At 36.6% G+C, this 14,071-nt stretch overlaps 1 protein-coding gene across 1 annotated transcript in view; it reads right to left on the bottom strand.

Annotated features, from left to right (window-relative positions):
* CCDC14 (coiled-coil domain containing 14) overlaps nt 1-10,687 on the bottom strand; it is a 44,627-nt gene extending 33,940 nt beyond the window's left edge. Inside the window, exons 1-5 of the mRNA XM_019738991.2 lie at nt 9,995-10,687; nt 3,639-3,694; nt 3,265-3,337; nt 2,951-3,020; nt 2,739-2,858 (exon numbers count right to left, since the gene is read on the bottom strand). Coding sequence (XP_019594550.2) covers nt 2,739-2,858; nt 2,951-3,020; nt 3,265-3,337; nt 3,639-3,694; nt 9,995-10,168 — 493 coding nt within the window. The 5' untranslated portion in view covers nt 10,169-10,687. The remainder of the gene's footprint in view (nt 1-2,738; nt 2,859-2,950; nt 3,021-3,264; nt 3,338-3,638; nt 3,695-9,994) is intronic.
* Nucleotides 10,688-14,071: the final 3,384 nt, after the last annotated feature.

Genomic DNA, 14,071 nt, shown 5'->3' with positions numbered 1-14,071 from the left:
TTAATGCTAAGGACCCACCCAGAATGCCAGATATGCTCATCTCCTCCTCCAAACCCACCTTCTACTCGCCTCCACCCCCTGTCCCTAAGATGCTGGTCTATCTAGATTACATTAACACAGTCTTTCACGGGTCTCTTCTGCTCCTACATGTCTTGCTGGGTATACCAATCCCTACCTGGGCCATTTCTCAGGGTTATGTTTGTAGTAGCAACCTTCGAGGGTAAGGAAATGTTTCCCCTGAGACAAGTATAGGCTTGCTTATTACCAACGTGATGGATTCCCCAACTCCATGTTCCTGAAACGTAAATCTACAGCACGCACAGCATCCATCTGAGTCCATCACATCATCCCCATAAGAATTGCTGCTGAGGTACATGCTGCTTGCTGTGGGATGAGTAATAAATCCTTTGTCTCTGACCCAGGAGTCTTGGGGCCCCTGCCAGCATACATGACATAGTAAGGCTAACTCATTAGCTTGTAAGAAGAAAAATCAAATGCCAGACCTGACATACATCAACAGGGCTGCAGCCAATGGGACTCTTGACATTATCAAGGAAAGGAAGAAGTATGAAGCCAAAGTGTTTATTCATAACTCCCCCTCTGTGAGGCTACCTTGGGCTGGTGTTGTCCCTTAAATGAAGCTCACTGCTTTTCTTCAGGTTGCCTACTCATTCTGAGTCCTAGTAACCTCTCTCACCTTACTCCTTAAGACCTAGGGATGATAACAGCTCCGCTGCTGCCGCTGCTACGGTAGCACTGGGCTAGCACAGCCCCTTGGGGTTTCCCTATACCTCACTCACACCTTTGCAACGAGTTCCTTTGTAAATAAACCCTCTTTGAATTATCTTAATATGAGTGTTGCCATCTGTTTCCTATTAGAACTCTGAGTAACAAGCAGTTAAGCTGGGATCCAAGTTGCTACCATGGCACAACTGACAGCCACGAACATTCCAAATGAGTTCCCTGAAGAAAGGGGCCCTGGACTAGAAATCACCCGGCTGGAGAAATAAGTAGGACACTGGAGGAACAGGCCATGGTACTACCACTTCTTTCTTTGTCCTTTGGGCCCCAATACCTAGGCCTCTATTTTAAGAGTTTAGACCAGGGTTAGCACACTTTTTCTTAACAGGCTAGAGGATAAATATTTTAGGCTTAGCAGCTTCAAAAGCCTCTGTCACAACTTCTCAACTCAGCTATTGCAGCACAAAAGCAGCCATAGAAAATTCATAAATGAATCAGAATGGTGGTGCTGATAAAATTTTTATTTACAAAATAAATAACTAAACATGATTTATAAAACTGGCTGTAGTATGCTGACTGATGGTTTTGTCCAATATAAGTATAATGCAAAGCATATATGCAATGTAAAATTTTCCAGTAGGTATATTAAAAAGTAAAAATAAATAAGACGTATGTTTTACTCATAGCAATATACCCAAAATATTAACATTTAAACACATAATTCATGTAAAAAGTTGAGTTATTTTATTTTCTGGATGAAATCTTCTAAATCACCTCAATCTGGATGCTAAATTTTCATCAGAAATACTTGATCAGTATTTAGATTTAATGAAATTTACAGCTGAAAAGTATATTCATGTACCCAAGTTATTCCAAATATACTTAAAAGTGTTCTAATAACTGGATCAAGTAATAGTTTTTAAATTTAAATTTAGATTAATTAAAATTAACATTCATAATTCAGCTCCTTGGTTGTCCTAGCTATACTTCAAGTGCTCAACGGCCACATGGTTAGTGACTACCATTTTGAACAGTGCAGGACAAGACAACCTGAGGCTAAATGTGATTGGACTCCAAGATAAGTTAGTAAGTTGTCTTCTCTGCCTTAGGGATTGAGTGGGACATCATCAACCTCTAGTCCTATGAATGCTGTATCCTCATTTTCTCAGCCTCTTTGCCTGGATCCTGATCTCTTAATATCCAGGGCTACTGCTGTAGATAATTTTCTAAACTTCACCCCTTGCCCGAGCTGAATCTCAGGATGCATGGCCGTTTTAACATTTTTGGCCCACCTGAGCTGTGGACCTAGCTAATCCCATTCTTGTCCATCTAAATTGCCACTGCAGACTTTTTAATTTCCACTTGGGGCGATCTTGTTCTATAATCAAAACTTGCTTATTCTAAGCTGTTTGCTGAACTATTACACTTAATTAAGTCAACAAGTTAACTGTGAGGTGTAAAATATCCTTGGCTACATTCACCATCAATCAGCGACAGGCCCTCTCTCCATATTTATCTATCCAACTTGGAATTTTACCTTCTTATGTAGCATGTATTCTAACTGCAGCTCAACAAGTTGAGCTATTAAACCTACTGGGATATATACATATAAAATAATTTTAAACAATAAGTATACACATGAAACCCAATCAATCTGTGATTTTCTATGGAAACAAGTGGCAGGGAAAACAAAGATAACTCTATGTATCTCCCAAATACCCTTGTGCATTTCAATCTTTTCTCCTATAAAACCCAGTGAGTCACTTTTCTACTTTTATTCTTGGAAAAGTGATAGTAAACAAATAACTATTCAGCGTTAGAACTGAATAGAGAAAGAGAAGCATAAGCGCGCATGAGCGAGCACACACACACACACACACACACACACACACCCCAAATAACCAATATATTATTAAAATGAAAGACCAACTGCATAATTCTCATAATTTATCAAAATCCTCAGAATTAAGTATTATATTTAAATACATAAAACTTACAAAATTCTTTCCGTACTGAAGGAACAATATGTTTTTCGTGTCCTTTCTTCTTAGAACTGTACCTTTTGCCTTCCAAAGGTCTGGGATTATATCTATTTTGTGAACATGCTATTTCTGAGCCTATTAATAATTAAAACAAAAATTCATTAGCATTAAGATAACTAGTTAATTGAGAATATGTGATCAGCAAAGAAGCATTTAAAAAATAAAACCTGAATCTTCGTTTCTCAAAATGTCCCGCAGCAAAGAAGCACAACCATCAAGCCCCTGTATAGTTTCAGTCTGTAAAGAGAAAAGTCATTTAGAAATGTGGTATAAAATTTTAACGCAGGAAAAAACAAATAATTACAGTTTCACATTTTCTTTTAAGACTAAAGTATTGACAGAAAACACGTTTGAAAGGAAAAGGTTTCATACTTTCTTACAGCAATTAGTACTTTACTTTTGAATTTTCATTCCCACTTCTTGGCTTTTACCTGAAAACCAATTAAATAGTGTAACTTGTAGCTATTCAGTTTAATCTTACCTGACTTTCTGAATCAGAATGGATGGGATAGCCAGAATCTGCATTGCAACGTGATACCTTTCTTAAATGGGTCCTGGAAAACAAGTTTGTTAACATTTTTACAAATAATACAAATTTTTTTCCTAATTTAAGTACTCATTTTCTTTCCAGCAAAGGTTGGATAAGAAAGCTTGTCCAATCATGTATAAGATGTATTTGGACTTTATGAAGATTTAGTTAAAACACTAAATGATCGACATGGGAGGTTCCTCCTCGGGGTTTTGTAAAGGTACAGACCCATCTAATTTTCTAGGGTAGGCTAAATTTAGTCCAGCCCAAAGACTTGAAAAATCTCTTGAGATTTGCTAAAGTTGTAAACTTCTTTACATACTTACCCTTTCTTTCCATTTATTAATTTAGTAGGTCCAGTGTGCCTTCCTGAAGATAACACCTATGGAGTAATGCATTATATTATAGCAGATATACAAATATTTTTCTACTATATTAAGTATGCTGTCTTGACAAAAGCTGAAATGTTACTCAATATTTCCTTTTTATTTTATTGTGGTAAAGCATACATAACATAAAATTTACAATTTTAGCCTTTCCAAGTGTATAGTCCCACGGCATAAATACATTCACATTGTTGTGCAACCATCACCACCATCCATCTCCAGAACTTGTTCATCATCCCAAACTGAAATTCTGTGCCCATGAAACTCCCCATCTCCTTCCTACCCAACCCCTGGCAACTACCCTTCTATTTTCTGTCTCTGTGAATTTGACTACTCTAGGAAGCTCATATAAGTGCAATCACACAGTATTTGTCCTTTTGTGACTGGCTTATTTCACTTAGCATATCTTCAAAGTTCATCCATGTTGTATTTGCAGCTTGTCAAAGTTTCCTACCTTTTTAAGGATGAATAATATTCCATTTTACAAATGTACTGTTATTAATTTTAATAAATGTGATATTCTAAAAATCCACAATTACAACTGAACTCTTATAAATAATGTTCTATTTCAGCTGAAAATGAAGTTGAGATATTATTTTAACCAGAAGTACCTACTACAGTAAATTGGATTATACTCAATCCCTGACCATGTTCTATATTCCCTAAATTCTTCAAACATGTTACTTCAAGTCATAGGGCAGAGTTCATAACTCTGATTCTATTTATCCACATTGTTTACAATGCCTGAAAAGACCAGCACACAGAACTCTACCATTCCTCTTTATCTACATTTCATTCACTCAATCTTTTTAAACTCATATAGCAACGCTGTTTTAAATTTTTATTTTTAAAGTAATATAAGTGGACTACCTTTTGTGTAGACGAAAAAATATGCATTTGTTTTTACATGCATCCAATCTCTTTAGAGTTATACATGAGACAGTTAATTGTAGCTGCCTCTGGAGAGGGAAACTGAGAAACAGAGCAAAGGGAGACTTTCCAGGGTATACCTTTTTATCAATATATCTTAATAACTTTGTAACAGATAAATATAATCTCTATTCAAAATATAATTTTAAAAAATTATAAATTTAGTTGTAATTATAAATTATGAAATCATAAATTTAAAAAGTGTAAGTAGGGTTAAATTCTCTACATACTCCCTCATTTCACTCTTCAGGTATAGTCACTACTGGCAGTTGTATTTATGGTTTTTCTTGACATATTTACATATGTCATCCCAAGATAGCTTTGAGCAGTAACTATTACACATTCTAGAGTTATATAATATTCTAATATTTGCTTGACTATGTACTCCTGCCTTCTAAGAATGCGACTGAGAATACATTGAGAAAGTTGGATTGGTAGAGTTATACTTCTTCTTGAGATAACTTGGAACATGTGAAGTCATGAAGCCAGCAGTTAGAACCAACACTGTAGGAAACAAGACCCCACACGATGTAGCTCCACTGGTCCCTGAATGACACTCTTACGGTCTTTCCCTTCAATATATCTATGTTGGTATTTTGACCAGAACCATATAAAAATCCAAACTGTGGTGCTGCTAAATCCAAAAACAACTACCACAATTATTCTTTCAAAATTAAAAAAAATGTGTACTGTCTGAGATAAATGTATGGCATAATTGTAAGATTAGAGTATTTCTCCAAAAAATACACACGAGGTTACAGTACTAACCATCAGGTAAAGAAAATTACTCAGGATAAAAACACCCTACACAATAATTGTCATATTGGTACATTTCCTTCGATTTTTTTTTTTTAAATAATAGTACAAAGCACTGTATACACTTCACCTAGATTCCCCAACTGTTGATATTTTACTACATCTGCCATGTTCTCTCAAAATGTATACGTAGGTTGCAGACATGATATCCCTTTATATTTAAATATTTACTCTTACATATTTCCTAAGAACAAAGTCACTCTTTCATAGTATAACCAGAGTATATTCATTAAAATCATGAAATTAACATTGATACGATAGTATAATCTAATCTACAGACTTTATTCACATTTGCCAATTATCCCAATATTGTCCTTAAAAGAAAAAAATTCTGGCCCATGTCCAATCCAGGATATGTTGCATTAAGTTATCATATCTCTTTAGCTCCCATTAGTTTGAAATAGATTCTTGGTTTGTCATTCATTGTCTTTTACAACCTTGACATATTTAAAGAGTATAGCCAGTTATTTACGTAGAATGTCCCTTTGGACATTTAGATATCTGATGTTTCCTCATGATTAGATTCAGGTTGTGCATTTTTGGCAGTAATACCACAAAAGGGATGCTGTGTCCTTCTCAGCATCATGAGTAGGCATATGATGTCAGTTTGTCCCATTACTGGTGATGTAAACCTTATTTAAGATGGTGCTTGCCAGGTTTTTCGCTGTTACTATTTTTACCTTTGTAAATGTTAAGCATTTTGTGGGGAGATACTTTGAGATTACACAGGCATCCGATCCATAAGACTTTTACCGAGCAGTTTTTGCATCCATTGATAATTCTTACCTAATCAATTGTTTGTCAAGTGGTGATTGCTCTAACTTACATCATTCTTTTTACATTTCTTACTCAGTGAAGCACTTTTCCTTCTTCATTTAGTTACTATAGACTCATTGATTCCTACTTCAGTCAAATGGTTATGATCCATTATTAATTTCAATGCTCAAATTGTCCCAGATTCTGTCAGTATGAGTCTCTTCAAACCACCTCCTGTATCCTTTAACATGTCCCTGTTAGTTTTTGAGCTATCGCTTACTTTCTGCAACAAGATGCTTCAGGCTCATCTTTTTTGTTTTCCATTGTGCTAAGAACGTTTAAGAGATCTAGCCTCTTAACAAATACTTAAGTGTACAACACAGTATTGTTAACTATAGGCATGATGTTGTACGACAGATCTCTAGAACTTATTCATCTTGTGTAAAACTTCACTCATTGAATAGCAACTCCCCATTTTCCCCATTCCAGCCTCGGGCAACTACCATTCTACTCTCTTCTTCTATGAGTTTGACAATTTCAGGTAAGTAGGAGGATGTGAACTCGTCCTTCTGTGACTGGCTTATTTCACTTAGCATAATATCCTCAAGGTTCATCCATGTTGCATGTAGCAGGATTTCTTTTTGTATGCCTGAATAATATTCCATTGTGCACATATAGCACATTTTCTTTATCCATTCATCCATCAATGGACATTTAGGTTGTTTGCACATCTTGGCTATTTTGAATAATGCTGTAGTGAACATGGGAGTACAGATATCTCAAGGTTGCTTTTAATTATTTTGGATAACTACCCAAAATGGGATTAATTTTTCGAGGAACTTTCCGCACGGTTTTTTATAGCAGCTACAATCTTTTAAATTCCCACCAAGTGTACAAGGGTTCCAATTTCTCCACATCCTCACTGACACTTGTTATTTTGGGGTTTGTTGTTGATAATAGCATCCTAACAGGTGTGCAGTGATATCTCACTGTGGTTTTGATTTGCATTTCCTGATTAATGATGTTGACCATCTTTTAATATACCCAATTGTCATTTATATGTCTTTGGAGAAATGTCTATTCAAGCTCATTGCCCATTTTTTATCAGGTTACTTTTTGCTCGAGTTGTAGGAATTTTTTTCTATATTGGGATATTAACCCTTTATCAGATATATGGCTTACAAGTATTTCTTTCCCATTCCGTAACTTGCCTTTTCACTCTATTAACTGTTTCCTTTGCTGCGTAAAAATTTTTCATTTTGATGTATTCAGGCTCATCTTATAATTTCCCTGACTCATCCTGGAGTTGACCATTTCTCCAAGAAGCCATGGTTCCTTTTAGTGAACAATGGTATTTAGCAACCAAGATCTAGCCACTAGATGTGCTCTTTCCTACTGGGGCTTCCAATTTTTTTTCATATGGATTATTTACTTAGTCATGTTGACAAGACAGTTGCAATTTTGTATCTTATTTTTACTTTTACCGTGTTTCCCCAAAAATAAGACCTACCTGGACAATCAGCTCTAATGCATGTTTTGGAGCAAAAATTAATATAAGACTTGGTATATTATTATATTAATTATGTCATATCATATCATATTATATTAAAGACCAGGTGTTATTTTACTATAAAATAAGTAAAATAAGACCAGGTCTTATATTAATTTTTGCTCCAAAACACGCATTAGAGCTGATTGTCCGGCTACATCTTATTTTCAGGGAAACACAGTAAATTGTTTTCCATATTAACATCGTTTCAAAATTTTTTAATGATTGCATAGTGCTTCCTTGAGTGGCCCTTCATACAAATTGCAAAACCATTCTCTCAAAACTGAGTGCCACAAATCACAACACGTGAGAGAATCAGTTTGTTTTACCTCACATTTTATTACACTAGGTATCATCATTAAACTTTTTACTTTGCTATTTGAAAAAAATATAAGCATTTCTTAGTTCTATCTTCTACGCACAAGTGCAAAATAATATTACATTTCCACTTAATCCACACCCTGTGAGTTATTCTTAGTTCTGAGGTGGGAACCTAAATTTCAGAAAGGTGGTTCAGACATATATCTTCTAAGTATCGTGTAATGTTTATAAGAATGGACTCTGGAACTAGTCCTGTGGGTCTGATTCCTGTTTCTACTGCTAACCAATTGTGTAACTGCAGGGAAGTTATATGAACATTTCATCCCAATTTCTTCAGATAAAATGGGGATAATAATAGTACCTACCTGCTAAGACTATTTTGAAGATTAAATGAGAAATTATACGTAATATGTAAAAGCACTTAGAGTAGTACCTGCCTCATTGCTGTCTAAATGCTAGCTGATCTTATTATTAAGATGGCACTAAAATAAGTGTTTTTAAGGAGACTAAATTTTGTTGCACATTGATGCCAAGTGTGAGATACGAGATGTTTCACCAGGTTCTGACTTAATCTCCCCAGTTCTTTGAGGCTGAATTTTATATCTATTTATAATTATTTTATAGATAAAAAAAAGTACTTCACTTACTATCACGATAGTAGTGGAAGAATTGGAATTTGAGTCTGTAGGTGACTATGACTACAAAAACCCTGTTTTCCCCCTTGCTGACTGCACATATTGAGTTCATTCAATATAAAAGATCTATATGGGTGGGGCTGGTCTGGACATATGCATGAAGTCTTGAGCCAGGTCTTGAAAAAAGGGTAAGATTCACATAATGGGGAAGACAGCATTATAGGTGAGTTAATAAATGGAGGATCAAAAGGGGGGGGGCGTATAGCATTCATATATTTAAGAACACTCTAAGTAGTGGGTTTGTGTGAGGAAAAGTTGATCCATTACCTGAAAACCTACTATATGCCAGGTGCTGTCCTAGGCCTTGAAGATGTAGAGATAAATTGTGTAGTAAAGGAGGCTGATAGATTAGCAAAGTCTCTAGCCTGAAAAGTGGTATGATAAAGGTTAGCACAGGGCACAAAAGGGTTGCCAAGGGGCACCCAAACAATGGGGATGTGAGAGTGCTAGGCAAAGCTTCTAGAAGTGGCTCTTGAGCTGAGGGATGGGAGATAGGAAGCAGAGATGTAAGTGATACAAGGGCATTCTAGGTGGAACAAAAATTGCAAAGACACGGAAGCATGAGAGGGGACGGGGCATCTAGGACACTGCAGGATAGGTGAACAGTGTAGGATAACATTGGAATGGGGTCGGGGTTGGTAAAAAATGCACAGGCTGAGATCAAAAAATGGCCGTGTTGATAGGCCAAAGAACTGAGATTTTTATCTTGAAAAAGAACTGTTCCAGTGTCAGAGTTTAAGCAGAAAATTGAATCATTTAGTTACGAGGGTCGTGCATTTGGCACGGGCAAGGCTAAAGGCAGCGACACTAACAAGGAGACTTTTTTTTTTAACTAATAGTAAAATACCAGCAATTGTGACGAAAGATCAGCTAATAGCACGACTTGGTGGAACAGCCGAGCACCTGGATTTGATGCAACAACGCACTGAGACTCGGAGAGGGTAAGTCATCCGACTCAGCGGCGAAGGCCGAACCCGAACCCGGGCCCCTTGGAGGGCTACAAGGTTTTAAAGATTATACATCTATGGACAGAGAGGCTGTGTTAAGATGCTAAGATTAGGTGTCCCCCCACCTGCACCCCACTCCCCTTTCCCAGCATTTTTAACGCGGCCGCAATGTCTCTGTTTTTTGTTTGTTTGTTTTTCAGAGTTTTGCACTCCTCCCAACCCGAGAACGCCTTGATTCCTTCTCCACCCCCACAGTGGACGCCTCAGGTCCGCGGCCCTCACCTGGCCCGGTCGAGATCCGGACCTGACCATCTCCCGCAGCCTCAGAGAAGCACAGACCGAGGGAAGCTGAACCGCACGGTAAAAGGAATTAACCGCCGTGTACTCCCAGCTCCCCTCGGCCCGCCCCTCGGACTTCCGCTTCCGGGAAGGAGCCCGCCGAACGCAGCGACTCATAGTCTCCAGCGCGCCACCGAGGCCTCTCCTGTTCTCCCAGCCCGGCGCACTGGGCTTGCGCAATAGACCCCTCCTGGCCCCCGGCCCGTCACTCCCTAGGGGAGCTTTGGAAAAGCCTACAGAACGCGAGCGGGGCGGGGCTAGGGAGGGGCCTACGTGGGGCGGAGCCGGGCGTGAAGGGGCGGGGCCAGGAGTACGGGCTCTGGGCTGAGACGAGTTTCCGCGCTGGGCTGAGAACTGCCGGGCTCCTGAACACCTGGAAGAAGTGATTTCGCGGTCCTTCTGCTAGTACTTCTGGTGGAGGATCGCTGCCCTGCATCAGCTGAGGAAAGTGGAGGCAAGGACGCGCCAGGGCCCGAGGAAGAGACGCGGGTAGAGGGCGGATAGGTTTCAGAAAGAATTGCTCTAGGCTCTTGGGTTTTGGCTCTTTTAGTTCGGTGTCTTGTGTGCCATTTTGAATGATTTTCTTCTTGATAGTCAATAAAGATGAATCCTTGGTCTTGCTATCTTTTTATAATTCTGATGGCAATTTCAAAATTATTCACTGTGACCCTGATCTCAGAACGATACTCATTTGTTGGGATTCTGGGTTTACTTCCATGCATAGTTGTCTACTCTTCAATCTAGGTAATTACTGTTAAAAATGACACGGTATTCTGACTGTGGCACACTGCACGAATTTTAATGGGAATTAGTCTTTGGTGTTTAAGGCATTGATTTTTGGGTTAATGTTTTAAATCAAATAGGGGAAAAATTAACCCAAGTGATTCCATCTTTCTAAACAGAAAAAAGAACTACCCTTTTAAAGTCTCTATTACAATTAAAAACCCAGAAACTAAAATCTGTCCAACAATATATTGCACATTCATACTGAGTGATTTTTGGGAAACTAGGCATTTAATAAATTTAGCTTTGAATTAGATTAGACTGAAACCTCTCCCTTCGTCCTTCATCCCTCACCTATAATATGTGTTTAATATATTCACCTGAAATTAGATTTTTTTCCCTTAGTTGACTTGATTTTTAAAAAAACAGATACTGATTTTTCTTAATACCTGCTTATTTTAGAAAATATAGATGAACGAGAAATAAAAATCACTGATATAACCACATTACCCAGGGAATGCCACTCTTAACAGTTTGGTGAATTCTGTTCTAGACTTTTTCCAATGGTGCATACATAGGTAAATATATTACAACAATACAATATGATACGGTGCATACATAGGTAAATATATTACAACAATACAATATGATACATATTACTATAATAAGTGTTTTCTGTTAATATCTTGTCAACATTATTTCTCATTAATCTACAACTACAAAATGGCTGCCTGGTGTCCCAGATTCCTACCGTTTGGAATTTTATGTTTCCACTCCCTTTTCTTTGTTCATTGGGGTTTTTTTCCTCTTATTTTTAAGGTAATAACATCTGAGGTTTTTTGTTTTGTTTTGTTTTGTTTGCGTTTTTCCCCCAACTTTTTTTGTGGTAAAATACACAAAACATAAAATTTACCATCTTAATCATTTTTGAGTACGATTCAGTGGTATTAAATATATTCATAATATTGTGCAATCATCACCACCATCCATCTCCAGAACTCTTTTCATCTTGTAAAACTGAAACTCTATGCCCATTAAACAATAACTCCCCATTCCACTCCTGCCCCAGTGCCTGGCAACCACCATTCCACCAGTCTATATGATTTTGGCTACTCTAAGTACCTTACAGAAATGGGAACATACAGTATTTGCCCTTTTGTGACTGGCTTATTTCACTTGTCTTCAAGGTTCATCCATGTTGGAGCATGTATCAAAATGTCCCTTTTTAAGGCTAAGTAACATTCCATTGTATGTTTATGCCTCTGTTTTTTTATCTATTTATCTCCTAATGTATACTTGGGTTGCTTCCACATTTTAGCTGTTGTGACTATTGCTGCTGTGAATGTGGGAGTACCAATAGCTCTTCCAGATCCCGCTTTCAATTCAATTATATGGGGTATATACCCAGAATTGATGAATCATATCACAATTCCATTTTTAATTTTTTGAGAAACGGTCATACTACTTTCCACAATGGCTGTGCCATTTTACATTACCACAACAGTACGCAAGGGTTCTAATTTTTCCACATCCTCACCAACACTTTTATTATTTTTATTTTTTATTTTTAATAGTAGCCATCCTAATAAGTGTGAGGAGGTATGTCATTGTAATTTGATTTATTTGCATTTCCCTAATGATTAGTGATGTTGAGCATCTTTTCACGTGCTTATTGGCCACCTGCATATCTTTAGAGAAATGTCTATTCAAGTCCTTTCTCCATTTTTTAATTGAATGTTTCTATTTTTGTTGTTGGTTTTTAGGAATTCTCTACATATTCTGGATATAATTTCTTATCAGATATACGATTTGCAAATATTTTTTCCCATTCTGTGGTTTTCCTTTTTATTCTGTTGATATTGTCTTTTGATGTATATGTTTTTTATTTTCATGAAGCTTCCAATTTGTCCATTTTGTCTTTTGTTGCTTGTGTCTTAGGTGTCATACGCAAGTAATTGGCAAATTTAATGTCATGAAGTTTTGTCTTATTTTCCTTCTAAGATTTCTATAGTTTTAAGTCTTACATTTGGGTCTTTGATCCATTTCTAGTTAATTGTTGTGTATGGTATTAGGTAAGAGTCCAAATTCATTCTTTTGCATGTGGCTATCCATTATCCCAGCATCATCTGTTGAAAAGACTGCTCTTTCCCTATTTAATAGTCTGGGCACCTTTGTCAAAAACCATTTGACCATATATGTAAGGGTTTGATTTTTTTTCTGGGCTCTCTATTATATACATACATATACATATACATACATATATACATATACATATACATATACATATACATATACATATACATATATGTCTGTCTTTATGCCAGTACCATACTATTTTTATTACAGTAGTTTTGTAGTAAATTTGAAATGAGGAAGTGTAAATCGTCTAGCTTTGTTCTTTTCTTTCAAGATTGCTTTGGCTATTTAGCATTCCTTGAGATTCCATATGAATTTCAGGATGAATTTTTCTATCTCTGCAAAAACCATCATTGGGATTGTGATAGGGATTGAACTATAAATTTCTTTGAATAGCGTTCACGTATTAATATTAAGTATTGCAATCCATGAATATGGGATGCATTTACATTTATTTATATTTTCTTTAATTCTTTCATCATTATTTTGAAGTTTTCATTGTACAAGTCTTTCATCTGCTTGGTTAAGTTAATTCCTAAGAATTTTATTCTTTTTTTTTTAATGAAGTATTTTATTTCTAAAGCAAACATCATAAAATGTGTTGTCTTTAAAGTTAAATAGATAACGTCTATGGGCTGATTTTATTTATTTATTTATGTACTTAAAAATATAGCTGACATACAACATTATATCAGTTTCAGTTGCACACTATAGTTGTTCAACATTTATATAACCAAAGAGGTGATCACCATAAGTCAAGCAACCATCTGTTACCATACTATGCTATCACAATATTATTGACTATATTTCCCTGGCTGTACATCCCATAACTTATTTGTTTTATGCCTGAAAATTTGAACCTCTAATTCCCCTTCACCTTCCCCCCCTTTCTAATTTTTCAATTAAAGTTAACATTCAGTATCATTTTATATTAATTTCATGGGTACAGCATAAACATTAGACATTTATATAATTTAAGAAGTGATCCCCCTGACTACTCTAGTACCCACCTGGCACTATGCATAGTTACTACCATATCGTTGACTATATTCCCTATGCTTTACTTTACACTCCCATGATTATTTTGTAACTACCAATTTGTACTTCTTAATCCCTTCACCTTTTTCACCATGTCTCCCAATTCCCCTCCCATCTATCACC

Source organism: Rhinolophus sinicus, linkage group LG01, assembly GCF_036562045.2.
Source record: "Rhinolophus sinicus isolate RSC01 linkage group LG01, ASM3656204v1, whole genome shotgun sequence".
NCBI classification, from domain to species: Eukaryota; Metazoa; Chordata; class Mammalia; order Chiroptera; family Rhinolophidae; genus Rhinolophus; species Rhinolophus sinicus.
Note: the sequence above shows the minus strand (reverse complement) of the source record. Positions and strands in the feature narration are given on the sequence as shown.